Source organism: Pteropus alecto, unplaced genomic scaffold, assembly GCF_000325575.1.
Source record: "Pteropus alecto unplaced genomic scaffold, ASM32557v1 scaffold111, whole genome shotgun sequence".
Classification (NCBI taxonomy): Eukaryota; Metazoa; Chordata; class Mammalia; order Chiroptera; family Pteropodidae; genus Pteropus; species Pteropus alecto.
The window spans coordinates 6,261,063-6,278,012 of record NW_006431915.1 but is presented as its reverse complement, the minus strand read 5'-3'; the positions used below and the strand labels follow the sequence as shown (position 1 = coordinate 6,278,012).

The 16,950-nt window shown below is 38.3% G+C and overlaps 1 protein-coding gene across 3 annotated transcripts in view; it reads left to right on the top strand.

Annotated features, from left to right (window-relative positions):
- SUSD1 (sushi domain containing 1) overlaps window positions 1-16,950 on the top strand; it is a 171,774-nt gene that overhangs the window by 21,336 nt on the left and 133,488 nt on the right. For all 3 annotated transcript variants that reach the window (XM_025041553.1, XM_025041557.1, XM_025041551.1), the window contains exons 4-6: window positions 1,332-1,484; window positions 2,116-2,295; window positions 14,839-15,018. In XM_025041553.1, coding sequence (XP_024897321.1) covers window positions 1,332-1,484; window positions 2,116-2,295; window positions 14,839-15,018 — 513 coding nt within the window. The remainder of the gene's footprint in view (window positions 1-1,331; window positions 1,485-2,115; window positions 2,296-14,838; window positions 15,019-16,950) is intronic.

The window sequence follows — 16,950 nt, the reverse complement described above, 5'->3', positions numbered from 1 at the left end:
GAAGCTGCCAGGTGTCTTCAAGGTTAGGGTCAGAACAGGTACAATGTTACTTCTGCCCCATTCTGTCTGCCAAAGCAAGTCCCAAGGCCAGCCCATGGGGAGGAGAAATGGATTCCACTCTTGAAAGGAGGAATGGCATGCAAGAAAGGGAGAGGAAGATTTGTTGCTAGCCATCTCTGGAAAAAAATCTCCCACAAAGAGCTCCTCAGAGTTCACTGCACTGAAGGTGTACGTTGATCACAATTCGTAGCTTGTGTGGGCTCCTTTGGCAGCAATTACTGGTTCCCAAACAGTGATCAATGAGTGATGAGGTGTTCATTGATCCAAGACCAAAAAACAAACAGACAAAAAGGAGAATATAGTGTATTTCAATAAAATTACATTAAACAAATTTAAAAGGATTCTGAGATTTTCTTCCTTCTTATGAAATTAGTAGGTTTTGCGGGGGACAAAAAGTATTTATATGGCAAAATAGAATATTGGCCACCTCGTGTGAGTCCTTCCAAAATTACTGGTCTTTGAAATCCCAAAGTCTGGGGACAATCAGACTTTCTTTAGTCAAGCTTCTGCTTCCTGTCCACTGTCCCCATGATGGTTCTTGCACAAGTCCTGGGAAAAGTCCCATTTCACTTAAGGTACTTTTTTTACTCCCTGTGAAATTAGCGTGTGTGGCTCTGATGGAATTTCTAATGTTTTCAGTTTTGTCCTTTAAGCCAGTTCAGGGGGCTAAAAACTGCTAACTGGCGGGAAGGTTTCTTCTCCAGCCTCTGAGTTACTGAATGTTCTTTTAACCTCTGTACCCGCTACTTCTCATAACCCTCAGTCAAGGGGAAAAGTCTGCCAAGGAGCATGTCTTGTCCTTCATGAAGCCTATTTTAAGCCCTTGTAATCTTGGTAAAGTTAATGAGAATCCCCTTACTACCTGTCCTATTATCCTATGCTCATTTTTGAAAGCATTTTTCACTTTGGTCTCAATTGTTTTGTATTTGGAGTTCTTCAGATATTTTAGTATGAGGTGGTGGGCATCCTTATTTTATAGCATTGAAACTTTTTTTTTGTTTGCATACTTTTTTGGTGTCATTTTGTTTGGTGTCAAAGAGTTGGTGATGGTTGGTTTTTTTAAATCTCCAGAACACGTGTACAACTGTTTATTAAATTTACGATGCGAAAGAAATATGAGAACCCTTAAAGAGTAAAGTAAAAGTCATACAGTTGCAAACAAATGTATTTATTTGTAAGTGTAGATTGGGAACGTGAGAAATGGCTGTCACAATGTTCTCCTTGCCTTTTTCTGTTTTTCTCTCCCTCTCGTATTTGGGATGGGTCTTAAGACATAGATGAGTGTGAGGTTTCCGGCCTGTGCAGGCAAGGAGGACGGTGTGTGAACACTGACGGGAGCTTTGAATGCTACTGTATGGATGGATACGTGCCAAAGAGTGGGCCTGAGCCTTTCCACCCAACCAGAGATGCCACATCATGTACAGGTGGGTTTCTGCCACAGAATGCAGAATCGGAAGGTGCGTTTCTGTTGGTGGTGACTTTCTGCTGCTCTGAGCCCGTGTCTGTGTCTGTGGGTCTCCGCTGGGGATGTGGGTAAAAATTATCTGTTCCTTTGCACATTTGTACAACTTATGAAATAAAGCAAATAATATAACCAAGATAGAAGGGGCAATATTAAAAAGCTAAAATTAGTAAACTTCTGGGATTTTTAGCAGTTAATAAATATTCTGATATTAACCATTATGTTAGCTAGTAAACACAGCTGATCTGGTTAGGACCAACATCTCAAAAGTGACCCTGAAAATTATAAAGGCATATATATCTTAAAGTATTTTGCAATTAAAATTTTTCACTTCATCGGACTAGGCTTCTCTTTAGGTAGCATTGCCAAATTCTTTCAGCTTTGTGCATTTATAGATGCTATTACTTATGGAAGGTCAGAAGACTGAATAGAAACGTGCCCAGAAGTCATGTGGAAATGAACCAGCCTATTTAAAATATGGCTGGGGTATGTGTGGTGGGAGGGAAGGGGAATGGGATAGAGGTAGAGAGAGATTATGAATTTTGAAAATTCACATTCACATAGGAATGCATTTGACATTAATTTATTTTCAGAAATAGACTGTGGCACCCCTCCTGAGGTCCCAGATGGCTATATCATAGGAAATTATACCTCTAGGCTTGGTGGCCAGGTTCATTATGCTTGCAAAGAAGGATTTTTCAGTGGCCCAGAAGATGCAATTTCAAGCTGCACAGCCTTGGGCACATGGGAGTCTCCCAAATTAAATTGCCAAGGTGAGTTTTAAAAAAATTCAGGTTCACAGCTTATACCATGTTAAGATTGTTTTCATATTTCTCTCTTAAATAGTTCTTTCTGGGATGGCGAGTGAATTAAATAAACCTAGTAAATTCCTGTTATTGTTTCTAATAGGTTTTCAGTTGATTCTCTTGGTATTTTCAGGAATAGTATCTTATCTGCAAATAATGGTAATTCCATCTTTTATTTTTCTACATTTATAAAAGTTATATTTTTCTCTTGATTGATCACTTGACTAGTATTTTCAGAACAAAAATTTAAATAGTAGCATTGACTTTGAATATTCTTGTTCCTAAGTTTAATGGCATTGGTTTCAGTAGTTCATTATTCATTCATGATCTTGGCTTTCTCATATTCTTATGTACACTGAAATAGCAGTATGTGCCCAGTGCTATTCTAAGCGCTTTACATATACATCGACTCATTTAATCATTACAGTACCCCCATGAGTTTGTACGATGATCACATTTTACAGATGAGAAAACTGAGGCACGAAGAAGTTAATTTGTTCAAGGTCACACAAATAGTGGTGGAGGTGAAATCCGAACCCAGGAATTCTAGTTTCAGAGGTCATGTTCTTAATCGTGCTGGTACAGTACTTCTGTTTTTGTGATGATGTTGACTTTTGGGTTGTTTTCTACTTTTGGCCTTCTCTTCATCTATTACCATTTCACTAGTTTTTGGCTCTATATGCATAATCTTAAGAAAGCATCTATATATTCCCATTTTACTAGAATTTTTTTAAAAATCAGGAATGAGTTATTTTTTACATGTCTTTCAGGCATGCGTTAAGGTGATCATACATGTTTTTCTTTTTTTAACCAGTGATGTGGTAGGTTATATTATTAGATTTCTTGATAATGATCAATACTAATTTCTGGAATGGATTCTTCTAGGTTTTTTGGTGTTTTATTTTTTAATCTAGATTATATTTGCTAAATTTTACTTAGAATTCTTGCATTGATATTCATTAATGAGATTGGTCTATTTCCTTTTTCTATGCCATCTTTTTGGGTTTGGTAGCAATGTTATTCTAAATTTTAAAAGAAGAATGTGAAAGGATTTCTTTCTCTTTTCTCTAGTATACTATAAATTGAATTTTAAAAGATTTGGGAGATTTCACCTGGAAAAGCATCTGGATGTAGCACTTTTGGAGAGGCAGATAAAAATTTTTGTAAAAATTAAAAAAATTCTATACTTAATGGTCTGTTTAAGTTTTTATCTTTTTTGGTAATTTACATGTTCCTAGAAAATCATCTATTCATCGGATTTTCAAATTTATCTGTAGAGAGAAGTATAAAGCACTCGCACATTTAATTTTTTTTACAGTTATAGTTGTTTTTAATTGTTTATAATAGTGAAATATTAGAAACAATTCCAAATGTCTCTCTATAGGAGATCAGTTAAATAAATCATGGTTTATATATAAAATGAAATATGTAACCAATAAAAATTATGTTGGAAAAGAATATTTATTGACATAGGTAAGTATTAACAGTATATTACTAAGTTGCAAACTGTATGAATACCATCTTATCTTTGAAATAATTTCTGTGTACATATATGCTTATGAAAAAGTTTAGAAGGCTATACATCAAAATGTTAACAGTGATAATTCCCACTAGGGAGGTCCTGGATGATTTTTATATTTTATATACTTTCTGTATCGAAGAAATTTTTAACATGTTAGACAAAGTAACAAAGCCGTTTCCATTTTGGGAAAAGGGGGAAAAAACAGTTTCGCTGAATTTATTGCATAATTAAGCAACCTCAGTGATGTGCTTGGCTGAGTTAATCCTTTTGCTATTCTGGTTTGCGATTTCAGGCTCTAAACACATTTTAATAGTTAGTTATCATCCTGGGGGTTAAATTCTAAAAGTATATTTTAGTTATAACATTATCTTTCAATGGATCAATTAAAATGCAGAACTTAGATTAAAATATGCCATAATGCATATCAAAGAACTCTCTAAGGATTAATATGGGAAACTCCATGTAAAACAATTTGTATTACTTTGAAAATTGGATTTTTATCTGGATTATTGGACCGAGAATGGAGAAAGTTAGAGAGTGCTTGTTATAATTCCCAAAGAACTATTATTTAGAAGATCTTTACTTCTTTTTTCCCTCCTCTAATAACTACTCTCTCTGCTTGCTGACACCTTCCTCTGTGTGTGTCACCACATGGCCATCAGCTTCTCAAGGCTGTGCCTGCTCCTCTCTAAGCACACCCCTTTTTATTTATCATTCTGTTTTCTCGGGGGCTCCAGAATCTGGGCCGTGGGCCAGCAGGCACTGTATTTTTAGCTCAGAGTTATGAAGGCTCAGGAATTGGGAATTCCACTAAGAACACAAGCAAACTATGAACTTGGATGCTGCAGAGGACCAGGTACTTGTGAAGGGAGCAGCTGTGTGTTACAGACGGCAGTTTCTGTGACCGATAGCGGACTTCCCCGTCAGAGAAGGTACAGTTGGTGGATCCTATTGTTTTCGTTCTCCCGATTACTGTGTCCCCAGTGGCTCTGCTGCCTTGGAGGGGGGCCTGGTACATGGATCCCTCATCCAAGCGGGCCTCATTGGTGGGAGTGAGGATGAAAGGCCTCTGTGGTCCCTCTTCAGATGTAGGTAGGAATTTACAGAAATGTCAGTCACACGTTTCCATCAGCTCTCTGGAAAAGATAGAATCTCTACCTTGTACTTCCTATTATTTTGTTTATTATTATTATTATTATTATTATTATTATTATTATATTAATTTTCAGAAAAGATGCAAATTAGAAGTATCAGCTTAAAGAACTTAACAAGAGCAAGGTGAGGGAATCACTTTTATCGTGTTATCATCAACAACAAATCCAGAGTCCAGATCTGAGGCTGTGACTGAGAAAGCCCAGAGCCTGGGAGGAGAGAAGAGACAGGTACCCCACTGTTATGTGAGAGTGAGCTCCTAAGTTCCTGTGAGACAAAAGGGTAAAGACTAGGGGAATTTCAATAAGAAAATGGGGGAATGGGGTGGTTACCTAGAAGAGGAGGCATTTGTGCTCTTCTCTTTGAGGAGTTTGCCTCCTGTATAAGAGTCCAGTGAGGAGCAGTTTGAAGTGTGGGCACATCAGTAGGAGGGTTCTGGAAACATTTGTCTTCCAGATTTGCTGCTCTGCCTTACGGGACCTTATTTTCCTTTCAAGCAGAGTGTTCTCACCGACAGTATGTCAGGTAACGAACGGTCCCTGTAAGAATCCACTTTGATGCTTGCATCCTCTCGCCCATTCCCCACACAGCATCAGGAATGAATCTCTTAAAACATACATTGGATTATCCTCTCTCCTTGCTTAAAACTCTTCTGAGAACATTGAAATGGCTACTGCATTTAGAATAAAATCCAAGCCCTTAACTATGGCCTCTGAAGCCAACAGGGGTTTGGCCTTTTGGGCTTCTCCACCGTTACGTCTCCCATCATTCTCTCCCAACCAACATGTCAAGCTCTTATTGGCTTCAAAGCTTTTGTACGTGCTTTCCCCTCTACTTGAAATACTCACGACCTGCTTAAATTTTTTTTATTGTGGTAAAATACACATAATATAAAATTTTAACCATTTATAAGTGTACAATTCAGTGTTGTTCATTCACAGTATTGTACAACCATCACCGCTATCCATTTCGGAATGTTTTTATCATCCCAAACAGGAAATCTAACCATTAAACAATAACTCCCCATTTCTGTCTCCCTTTAGCTCCTCGGTAACTTCTATTCTACTTCCTGTCTCTGTGAATTTGTGTTCCAGGTACTTCATATTTGGACCATACAATGTTTGCCTTTTTATGTCCGGCTTGTTTCACTTAGCATAATGTTTTCAAGGTTCATATATGTTGTAGCATATATCAGAAGTTTATTCCATGTTCAGACTGAATGATATTCTCTTGTGAGTATAGACCACATTTTGTTGATTCATTCATCTGCTGATGGAGTCTCCCTGCTCTCTGCATTCTTCTCTTTCAATTTTCAGCTTAAATGTCACCTCTGATGTTCTTTTCCTTAGTACCCAATATGTCAGTATATTATTTATAATTATTTTCCTAGTTTATATCATTCTCCCCTACTGGACTGTAAACCTGGGAATTCAGTGACCATGTTGTTTGTCTCCTTCAGCATGACCTGACATGCCTAAGGACCATGGGTGCCTCTGAATCCTCCCCAAAAGCGGGCACAGAAAAAGGCAGGCATCATGGAAGTGGCTTCTGAACCGCTGTCACTGCTCGTTTTCTGGCTGAGCTTTGCAGGGACCCTGGCCTCCTCTTTTGTTTCACTCCTCATGTCTCATGTTTTTTCCTGATTCCACACCTTACTTCGTCTTCTGGACCTTCATGCTTCCTTCTCGCTTGGCGTGGCATCTCTGTGCTTTGACAGACCAGGAACAGGGCCTCGGGGCTGACTCCTGGTTTCCCCCATATCCACGCACATGGCCCTCACAGATGCGTGGCCCAGCACTGGGCTGATTGCAGAGGCAGAGTTCTTCCTTCGAGTTGGTTAACAAGGGCGGGACATGGTTTCTCAAGGTTACTAAGAGCAGAGCCTGATTCTCTAGAGGTGTCCAGCACTTCAAGGTCTACAAGATCTCCATACACATCATCTCATTTGTCTTTAGAAAAGTCTTCTTAGGCGGCTAATACGTTGGTATCATTTCCCACTTCACAAATATTCTATTTACAACTAACAGTGGATATTATTTCCCATTAAGAACCAGAGCAAGGACATGACTTACCTTATGTCATTAGCTTGTATATTAAGATGAGAACCCAAAGCTTTTCTAGAAGTCAAATTCCATGCAGAAGCAGCCCCAGGGAGCCCTGGAGATGGAAGGCAAAGATGAAAAGCTGGGGGGCCCTGGAAGGAGAAGGACGCTGGGGCAAACGTGGCTTCCTGTGTAGCGTGGTCTGGGACCCACCTGGAATGACATTTGTTGTTGCCAAGTCAGCTTCTTTGTTTGACATTTTCTTAGTAGAGCCCAATCTCATCTCTACAGGGAAGGTTTGAAAAGGTCTTGAAATCAGCCGGAACACAAATTCGGGCATTCAGGGGAAAGGTGGCAGATAAATTTCATTGCACTGCTGCCTCTGAATTTTTGGTTTGGAGAGGATTCTGATGGTATCCTGACTTAGCAGGAAAGAGGGCTGTGATGGACTCATGATGTCCACCATGGGTGAGGCAGAATGGAGTGGCAGATCATTATCTTGTGTTTATCATCTGTTCCAAGTGATAGGAAGAGGTTTTGCTCATTTGAAATAGATTTTTCTGGTACCTTACTTTTACTGATCTTTTAAAATATTTGAAAACAAAAAAAACCTCTATCGACTTACTTGCTGCATGCAACAAATCTGTTGATTCTTCTTTTGCCAAGTAAATGCCATTAAAATATGTCATTTACAAATGGCTGGAATCATTGAGTGTGCAAAATGAATAATGATATTGGTTTAAAACTCAGAGTGGTGAAGTATGCGCTTTAGGATGAGACTTGTGTGAAATTTGGCTGAGCCACTTACTAGTTAGGTGACCACCTGTAAACTTCTCTAAATTTCAGATTCCTTCTGTAGAAGGGGATAAAATTGTTTTCATCTCATGGAGTTATTATGAAAGTTTAATCGAGATAATGATATGAAGCAGTGATCTGCATCACTGTGCCTGATGCAGAGTAGCTGCTGAATTATGCTAGTGATCTTAATAAGAGAGCCATAATCTAGTGGGGAGTGGCAGGTAATGTTTCTGTCAAAAATTTAAGATCTTTATGAAACTTGCGACCATAAAGTGGGAAGATTTAAAATTCATTTTCACTTTATTTATTGGTTTTTCATTCAAATAGTCTACTTATAAACAGAACATTAAAATGAAGAAATTTAATGGTTTTTTTTAAAAGAGAAGATTCATATGCAGCTCAAGGTATCAAAAACCATTATCACTTCTGCAAGTGCAAGATCCTTATAAGAGATATGCTGATAAACTTTTTTTTCTTCCTAGCACTCATGCTCTTACCTACCCCGTCACCTCCTCTGCAGTTTCTGAGTGTTTAGATGCTAGCTGTTTCCGTACTAGATACTATTTGTTGATAATAAATGTTGTTATGTGTAATGGAAATTTTTCTTTTTTTCTCCAAATGAGCTTTCTTTTTGAATACTAGCTGAAGGAAATGTTTTGTTAGTCAAAGCTAAAGTTCATGAAGACTTTAGAATACAGAGTACATTGAAAAGTAAGTTTTTTTTTCTTTCTACTCCCTTAAGGCAAATAGACTTTTTGGTACTAATGAGCTCATTAGCTTAGTTTCAGCAGTTAATAAGCCACTCTTGAGAATGTGCTTCATGGCATACTATAACCCGCCCATCTCCTTTGATGGTTATAATGACATTTTCTAAATTCAAGTCGTCATATTGAGATGTGAGATTCCAACCCCCAACACTGATGATATATGAACTTAGTGTCCAAGTGATCCCTGAATGTGGGTCAAATATTTGGTTAAATTCAGAACATGCCATAAAATACATGAATCTTTGTTATAAAGTTACAATCTCATCCCATTCCTTAGGCCATATTTCTTACATATAAACACGAAGATTCCTTCTCCTTCCAGGACCCCCCGGCTTTTCATCTTTACGTATAAATCACGAAGATTAATGTTCATAATAATATTAATTACTCACATCACTACAAAGGATATTTAAAAAATATCAGATATAGACACAGCCCACAAAGAGCTTGCCATTAAGGAGAGACGAGAACATTTTTACAAAGGAAACAAATGAAGAAAGTATAGGTATAAATGCTGAATTATCTGATCCAGAAGACGAATATAGTATAGAATATAGTATAGTATAGTATGGTATTAATTCCCTGGACTATTTGGACTATTGCAGCCTACCACATTATACTGATTTCCAAGTGATATGGAAACCTTCTGATTTGAGAAGGTTAGAGACATTTCTATTGTTGGGTGGAGATGAAAACTGACTTCAATGCGATTGTCTTCAGTTTTCATACTTGTTTCTGCTCTTTTGCCAGGGCTTTCCACCTAGTAGTTAATTTTTCTGGGAAGTGCTTTTTTTTTTTTTTTTTTTTTTTTGTCAATATCAATATGTAGAATAGGTCTATCATTCATTCTCCGACAAGTGGCAAAATGCCTGCCTCAATTTATAGACATTATTGGTCATTTTTTTTTTCTTTCTCGGCTTGATATTTATTGGTCTCTAAAACAGTCTGAGATAACCCTTATAATACTATGTTATTTCTGTCATCAATCATATTATTGAGTTGATGTTTATAATAAACAAACAGCAGCCAATGTAGATATTAATAATATAGTCAGTTGTGGATTTGATGCCATATGTTGCCTGTACCTTTCATCAAAAAGATTTCCTTCTGGAGTATTTTCTTGGGTAGAATATTAAAGCTAGCAGTGTGGATAAACATTTTTACCTTCAAGATATGAAATAAAATTACAACAAAATGTGGTCCTTGAAACCAGTGAGCACATTTTCCCCACAGGGAGTCCTGTTTTGAAGTTGATTATTTGAATAAAATCACAGATAATAGGGTAGTAAGGAAAAATTGCCAGCCGTGTTCATAATTAGTGGACTGTATTCCTGATGCAGATCCAAACGTTGTTACTTAATAATGTAATTAGCCAGAGAACCGTGTGCTTTAATGAACACCCCTATGCATATGCAGTGCAAAATTTGTGAGGCTTATTTTTTCTTTCCTTTGGATATAAACTGTTTCTAAATGGTTTATTTCCCTGTGATAGTGAGAGCTTTGGGGTTTTTCATGTAGAACTACATTTTTATTACCTATGATAGCCTCTGTTGGATTGATTTTTGAATATTTCTTAATAGGAGCCACCTGCTTTCTGGGGTCTAACTTGGTCTGAGTAGAAGGGGCAATGGCTGCCATCTCTCTTAAGCATGGCAGGAATGTCTGTGGCAGGGTTATGTTCCAGGCCAGACCTCCATATCATGGGGTTAAACATCTGTACCAAGAAAGCATCAGGAAGTCACACAGCTGCAGGGGAAGTCTATTTCTAGCAACTCTCTTGCTCTGAGAAAGTTCTTGGGGACAAGATCGGGCAGAGGCAGTTGTCATTGAACCCTTGCAGATGGATCTGAATGTTCCTTCATGCAGCCTTCTCTCCTGTGGTATTAGCTAACCTGTAAGGTCAGTCCCAGTCAGGCCCCTTCATTGTGAGGCTGCCTATACTTAATGGATCTGGACTTTGGGGTCACACAAACCATGGTTCCCATACTACCTCTATCTTTTACTAGTGGTATGACTTTTGATGTGACTTAAGCTCTTGAGACCTTCATTTTCACATCTGTAAGCTACATAAGAAAAAGCCATCTACCTTGCAGGATTTTCTGTGAGGCATAAATAAGATAGTGTGTATCTAACAGTCCCAGTGTTTAGGATTTCGATGAATGCTATTATGATTAAAATTACTGAGGTTTGAATAACTTTCCCAGAATTCTCTGGTACAAGACTGATATTAGTTTTTATGGATCTTTTTCTTAGCTTTCATCTATTTGGTGTTTGGTAGGTGTGAGTTACCTCTGTTGGATAACAAATATAGAGATAATGTCTTCTGTCCTGTTATTGTATTTACAACTTACTGATGTCTGTTTTCTTCCTTGGGGCTGTTATTATATCAAAGTAACACTTATTGCATCCTGTATAGTGATAAGGTAGTAGCAAGCTGCCAATAAACAACTTGAATATTTACTGTGTAAAACATACTATTATTGAGTAGGGTGCAAGAGATTATAAGATAAAGATTCTGTCCTTTATGAACTGTTCATATATTTGGAAAGATATAATATATTTACAAAAAGACACTAAATCCTCAAGCAGGTAGTAAAGGTCTAATGAATGGGGTAGATAATTATTCTTGATTCTTCCTCTTCTCTCACTCTCACGTGCCGCGCATCACCAAGAACACGGTTCCGCTTCCAGGATACATCTCAGATCCATCCTCTTTCCATCTCCAGCTCACCTCTCAAGTACATCCAAGAACGCATCATCTCTCTGTCGGATTACTGCTATCGACCCTAACTGACCTCTCTCCTTTTACTCCTGTTCTTCTCCCATCCATTCTCTACCCAACAGTCAACTGGTCTTTTAAAAACCTAAATCAAATTGTATCATTCCTTTGCTTAGAACCCTCTATGGGCATTCAGCTACTCTCAAAATTCAAGCTCTTGCCTAAGGCTTACAAGGCCCCGTGTGATTTGGCCCTGCTTTTCTCTCCGCCTTTGTCTCATGCCACTCTCCCTTTTGCTTATTGTGCTCTAGCCAACAGGTTGCTTTTCCCTTTCTGGAACACCCCAAGAGCTTTTTCACATCAGGGTCTTCACATTGGCTATTTTTGTTTGATTGAAATGTTTTCCCTCTGGTCCTAAACATGACTGGCTCATCCTCATGCTTCAGGTCCTTAACTCCTCAGAGAGATCAAACCATTCCTGACCGCTTCATTGAAGAAGTCATTCCCATCCTATCATAGTAGCTTAGCTCTTACATAACATCTGCCACAATCTGTAATTGTCTTGTTGATTTTACTTTCGTCTGTTTCTTCTCTCCCTAAGTTGTATGAAGGCAGTGATCTTGTCCATTTTGTTCATTGCAGTAGTGACCAGCATAGTGTCTGGCGTGTTCTAGGTTCTTAATAAATATATTAATAAATGAACAAGTGAATATGGGCCACAAAAGTTAGAGGAAGAAGGGATCCCTCTGTTAGTCACAAAGCAGATTAGTCATTGGGAAGGATTTTGCTAGGTATGAGGGAGAAAGAATGTACCTAGAGGAGAAAGAGTATGAGCAAGAAAAAGGTGAGAGGGACAGATACTGTAGGATTTCAGAGACAGAGCAGCTCTTGAGAGGCAGTGGGTATAGGAGAAGGAATACAGTTGATGTGGATTCAACTCCGGGCCATTACATAACCAGTGTGACTTTGGATGTGTTATTTATGTTGAGCCATTTCACCTGTAAAACAAGGAAAATAATGCCCAGCATGGAGGGTTATTGTGAGTAATAATGGTTTATACTCAGTGCCGTATTGAGATGCATGTGATGATAAATAGTAGCCATTCTTACCAGGATTTACTTTATAAATTCTCAAATTTGGAGCTTTGTAGAAATGTGGATGTCAAGAACTTAACTCAATACTACTAATTCAAAAGAGTTAACTCTGGGTGTGAATAGGGGGGTGTGAGACTCTAGCACGTGTGCTTGTTAAAAGCTCCCCAAGCCAGGCAGGTGTACAGTTATTGTTTAGAACCATGTGTTTAATCCAAGCCATGCTGGAATCCTCTCTGTGTATCCCTTGCCAAGACACTGTTCAATTTGAAAAGCTCTGTGTTAGGAACTCAGAGTTGTAGGTCCAGGTTGCCTACCACTGGGTATCTACCTGAGTCTCTGAACCTTAGTGTCTGGAGTCCAAGCTACTGATCTCTCATCAACCCCCAAATTATTAGTTTTGGTATTAATTTTAAAAAATCTCATCATCCCAACTAAAGCCACCATGCCTTCCATTGTCCAAGAGAGAAACCAATTTAGTTATTTTCTGTGCTCTTATCCCTTTAGTATCTGTGCTTCTCCCTTATTCCAACTACCTTTCTCTGGATTCCCTCTCAGACTGCTCCAATGTGATATTTAGAATTCCAGCTTCAAGGTTTATAAACCTACTTAAACCCATACCCTCAATCTCTTTACTAATGCTCCCTCTATTTCCTGCTGTAACTGAACCCTGGCTTAAACTAGAAGATGTTTTAGATGTCAACAATGACTGGGCAGTCTTATGAAACATTAACCACCTGTTCAGTTGGTTGCTCATTTACACACAAATATACTCTTGTCTTGGAATGTTTGGGGCCAGTCAATGTCTAAAGGTTTGATGCTGGGAAAACATGATGAGGGCCAAGGAGTCTTGTGTCTGGTAAACATATATGAAAAGGCAACAAATCCCTGTGAGCAAACATGGAACTTAAGAGGTAGACAGGGTTGGAGAATTTATGAAATGACCACTTCGTTCTGGTCTCATAACTGCCAATGATCTGAATCTGCACTGACCAGAGACTGACTTAAAAATATTCCAAGCCAAGCAATGGGTCAAATAGGTTGAGCTGTTCTATCGAGGGTCTTAACAATAATTGTGACAACAGATGAAATTCTGTTCTGGGAGGCCTCCCTCGGGTAAATAACTCGGGTTCTGCAACAGACCAAGCGTCCGTCATGGGATGGAGAAGAGTGCAATTCCATTAAATCCACCAATTCTGTATTGGAGGCTCATTTAAGAGAAGCCACCTATTTCTAAGGCCAAGAATGGTTGACGAGGAGTTCAGAACAGATCACACCATTTTCTCTATTTGGAATGCTTTCTCACAATAAATGGAGTTATGTTTTAGAAGCCTAGATGTCAGGAGTGCTTAATTTTCTTGGCTTTCTACAGATTGGGGAGAAAAATAAAGATCAGAATGAATGCCAAATGTCACATATTTTTTCTTTCGGTATTTAGGTGTAACTGGGACTATTGGTTACATTTAGAATGAGTATGATCACCTTATTTTATATTTATTCTGCTTTCTTAAATAAAATTGTATCTATGAGCTCCCCACGACTGCATGAGAAATGTAGCGTGTTTTATTTCTCTTCACTTCACTGCTCAGATTTTGTTGCAATAATTTGGAATTTTATTTTGAAATTATTGGTATTATTACATTGTTAGCTATAAAATTTTTTTTCAGGAAAGTTATACATTAAATTTTTAAAACTGTAAAATATCTGAAAATGACTTTCTTTTACTGTTATGTGAAATAGCATTTGGCTGGGTCAAAAATGGTAATGTCATAATTCTTTTCCTTCAGATAGTTCTCTGTAAATATTCCAGGGTCTTTTAGTAGTCAGAGTTGCAGAGAAGAAATTTTATATCAATTTTATAATTCCAGGTTTGTCTGCCTCTATGCAACTGATTCTTTCTCTGAAAGGTGCATGTAAATTAAATGTTTAGACTATAAATACCTTCCCTATTAATTTACTTTTAAAAAGTTCAGAGATTTTGTAGATATTTCATTTAATATTCATTTGGCAACAAAACTATAATTTCATTATCATCTACTCAGGAGTTAATGATCTGAAGATATATAGTAAAAGGTTACCAGAAAATCTTAATATTTAAAAGAACCCTGAGATAGATTATTTCATTGACCAAGGAATTCTTTATAATATAAATAATCTCACAGTTGGAATATTTTTTATGTATAAGTGTTTGGAAATTTCATTGAAATCAGACATACCTATTTACTCTATTTCTGAACAGTCTTACTTTATATACCTGCAATTGGATTATTCGATGGGGTCAGTGTTTTCTCTTTTCCCATACGAGCGGACTAGATGTTTATTTCCACAGTACGAATTATAGGGGTAGAAGCCGAGCGGGGGTGGGGTAGAGGTAGGGGAAGGCATAACTCGTGCTGTGCTGTGCTTCTTCCCATTGCAGAGATCGACTGCGGCCGCCCTCCAGAAGTGCCACACGCGGTCCTGCTGGGGAATCACAGCTCCAGCCTGGGCAGCGTGGCTCACTATGTGTGTCAAGAGGGCTTCGAGAGCCGTCAAGGAGAGATCACTTCCGTTTGCACGGAGAAAGGCACCTGGAGAGAAAGTACTTTGACATGCACAGGTATAGACTCCGTTCTTCGGGGCTCCTATCCTAGGAGCAGATGGCCAGCGGGAGCATGGGACCTAACGCCCTTCAGTTCCTGCGTCACTCTGTGTACTGCGTCTGGCGGTGCCATTTACCTAGGTGGGCACCTGGCTTTAAGTTTGTCAGCTAAATCCTGAAGATTTAGAAAGTGGATTAGGAAAATAAGTTAGATAGAAAATGTTATGCATCTATCTTTTGAAAGTCACTTTTAAAAATTTTTTTACTTTATTTTTTTGAAAGTCACTTTAAATCACAGTGATTCCTGTCTCCTCTGCTTGGCTGGCTGAGGAATTTTTCTTCATGAACCATTTTCTCAGGGGCCATACTTAAAAGTCCTAACTTAGCACATGTTGACAGCTTTTCAGAGTAGGTATAATAAAAAAGAGGTTTTCAATGTTTATTTTAATATTTAATTCTCGTAAAAATAAACACAACATAAAATTGACCATCTTAACCATTTTTTAAGTGTTAAATATATTCATGTGGTTGTGCAACTATTCTGCAGAATTTTTTCATCTTCTGAAACTGAAACTCCATGTACATTAAACAGTAACTCCCCACCGCCCCTCCTCCCAGCCCTTGGCACCACCGTTATACTTTCTATTTCTGTGAGTCTGACTAATTATCTCATGTAAACAGAATCATGTAATATTTGTTCTTCTGTGATTGGTTTATTTCACTTAGCATAATGTACTCCAGGTTCATTCATGTTGTTGTAAATGGCGGGATTGCCGTCTTTTTAAAGGTTGAATAATCTTACATTTATGTATGTACTACATTTTGTTTATCCATTCATCCACTGATGGATACTTGTGTTGCTCCTACCTTTTGGCTGTTGTGAATAATGCTGCTATGAGCATGGGTATATGGATACCTCTTTGAGACCTTGCTTTCAATTCTTTTGGATATACACCTTAAAATGGAATAATTGGTGAAAAGAGTTTTGGGACTACAGTTCAAATTCTACCAGTGCCGTGTATTAAACTGTGTGTCATCAGGTAAGGCATTATTCTCTCTAAGCCTCAGTTTCCTCATCTATAAAAGTGGAGAAATAAAGTCTGCTTTCTCTACTTTAAAGAGTTGTTGAGAGGGAATCAAATGAGATAGTTTATGGGGAGCATTTTGAAAAGTTTAAAGCACGGAGAACATGTTAGGTCTTTCACTGAAATTGTTAGCCTTGCTTAAAGATCTCCATATGCTTTATCTTACACCTGTGCCTCCAAGGAACAAGGTTGGAAAAGACAGTGATTCTTACCATTTGTGATGGTTGGGCTGAGGGAGGTTGGTCCTTGGTTATGAAGACAGATCTCTTAAGCGTGAAATCTTAAGATTGCTTTGGTCTGGGTCTCCGGTTTGACTTGCAGCAGAATTGTGATAGAATGCTTTGGGTTTTGCCAATCAAGGTTTTCCATAGGAAAGTCTAGCCAGAGCAAGCAAAACACGTGGACTGCTGCTGCTGATTTGTCCATTGAGCCATGGTTCATAACCATTTGGGGATATGAATTTGACTAAATTTATCAATTCATTCAATAGATACCTATTTAGCATACACTATTTATGAGGTACTTTGCTAGACACTACCTTCTTAGAATTTACAGGGCAATTGAGAAAACAGACTTTTCTCCAAAGGCACACACACATATATGTATAATGTTTTACAAATGCACGGTGTTCATGACCTCTGGAAGTCCTTGGGTAAAGCATTCCTGGAGAAGATGGAGAACTCACCTTCATGGCTGAGGCCTGTCTGTGCCATGCAGTTCCCACATTCAGTCATCTCTACCACAAATGGAGGGAGATGTAGGCTAAGGACTGCCATCATAGAAACAGCGAAGGGTCGACGCGGATGATAACCCAGAGATCTCTAGAGAGGTCTCATTGACTTGCCCAATTTGGACGGAGAAACAA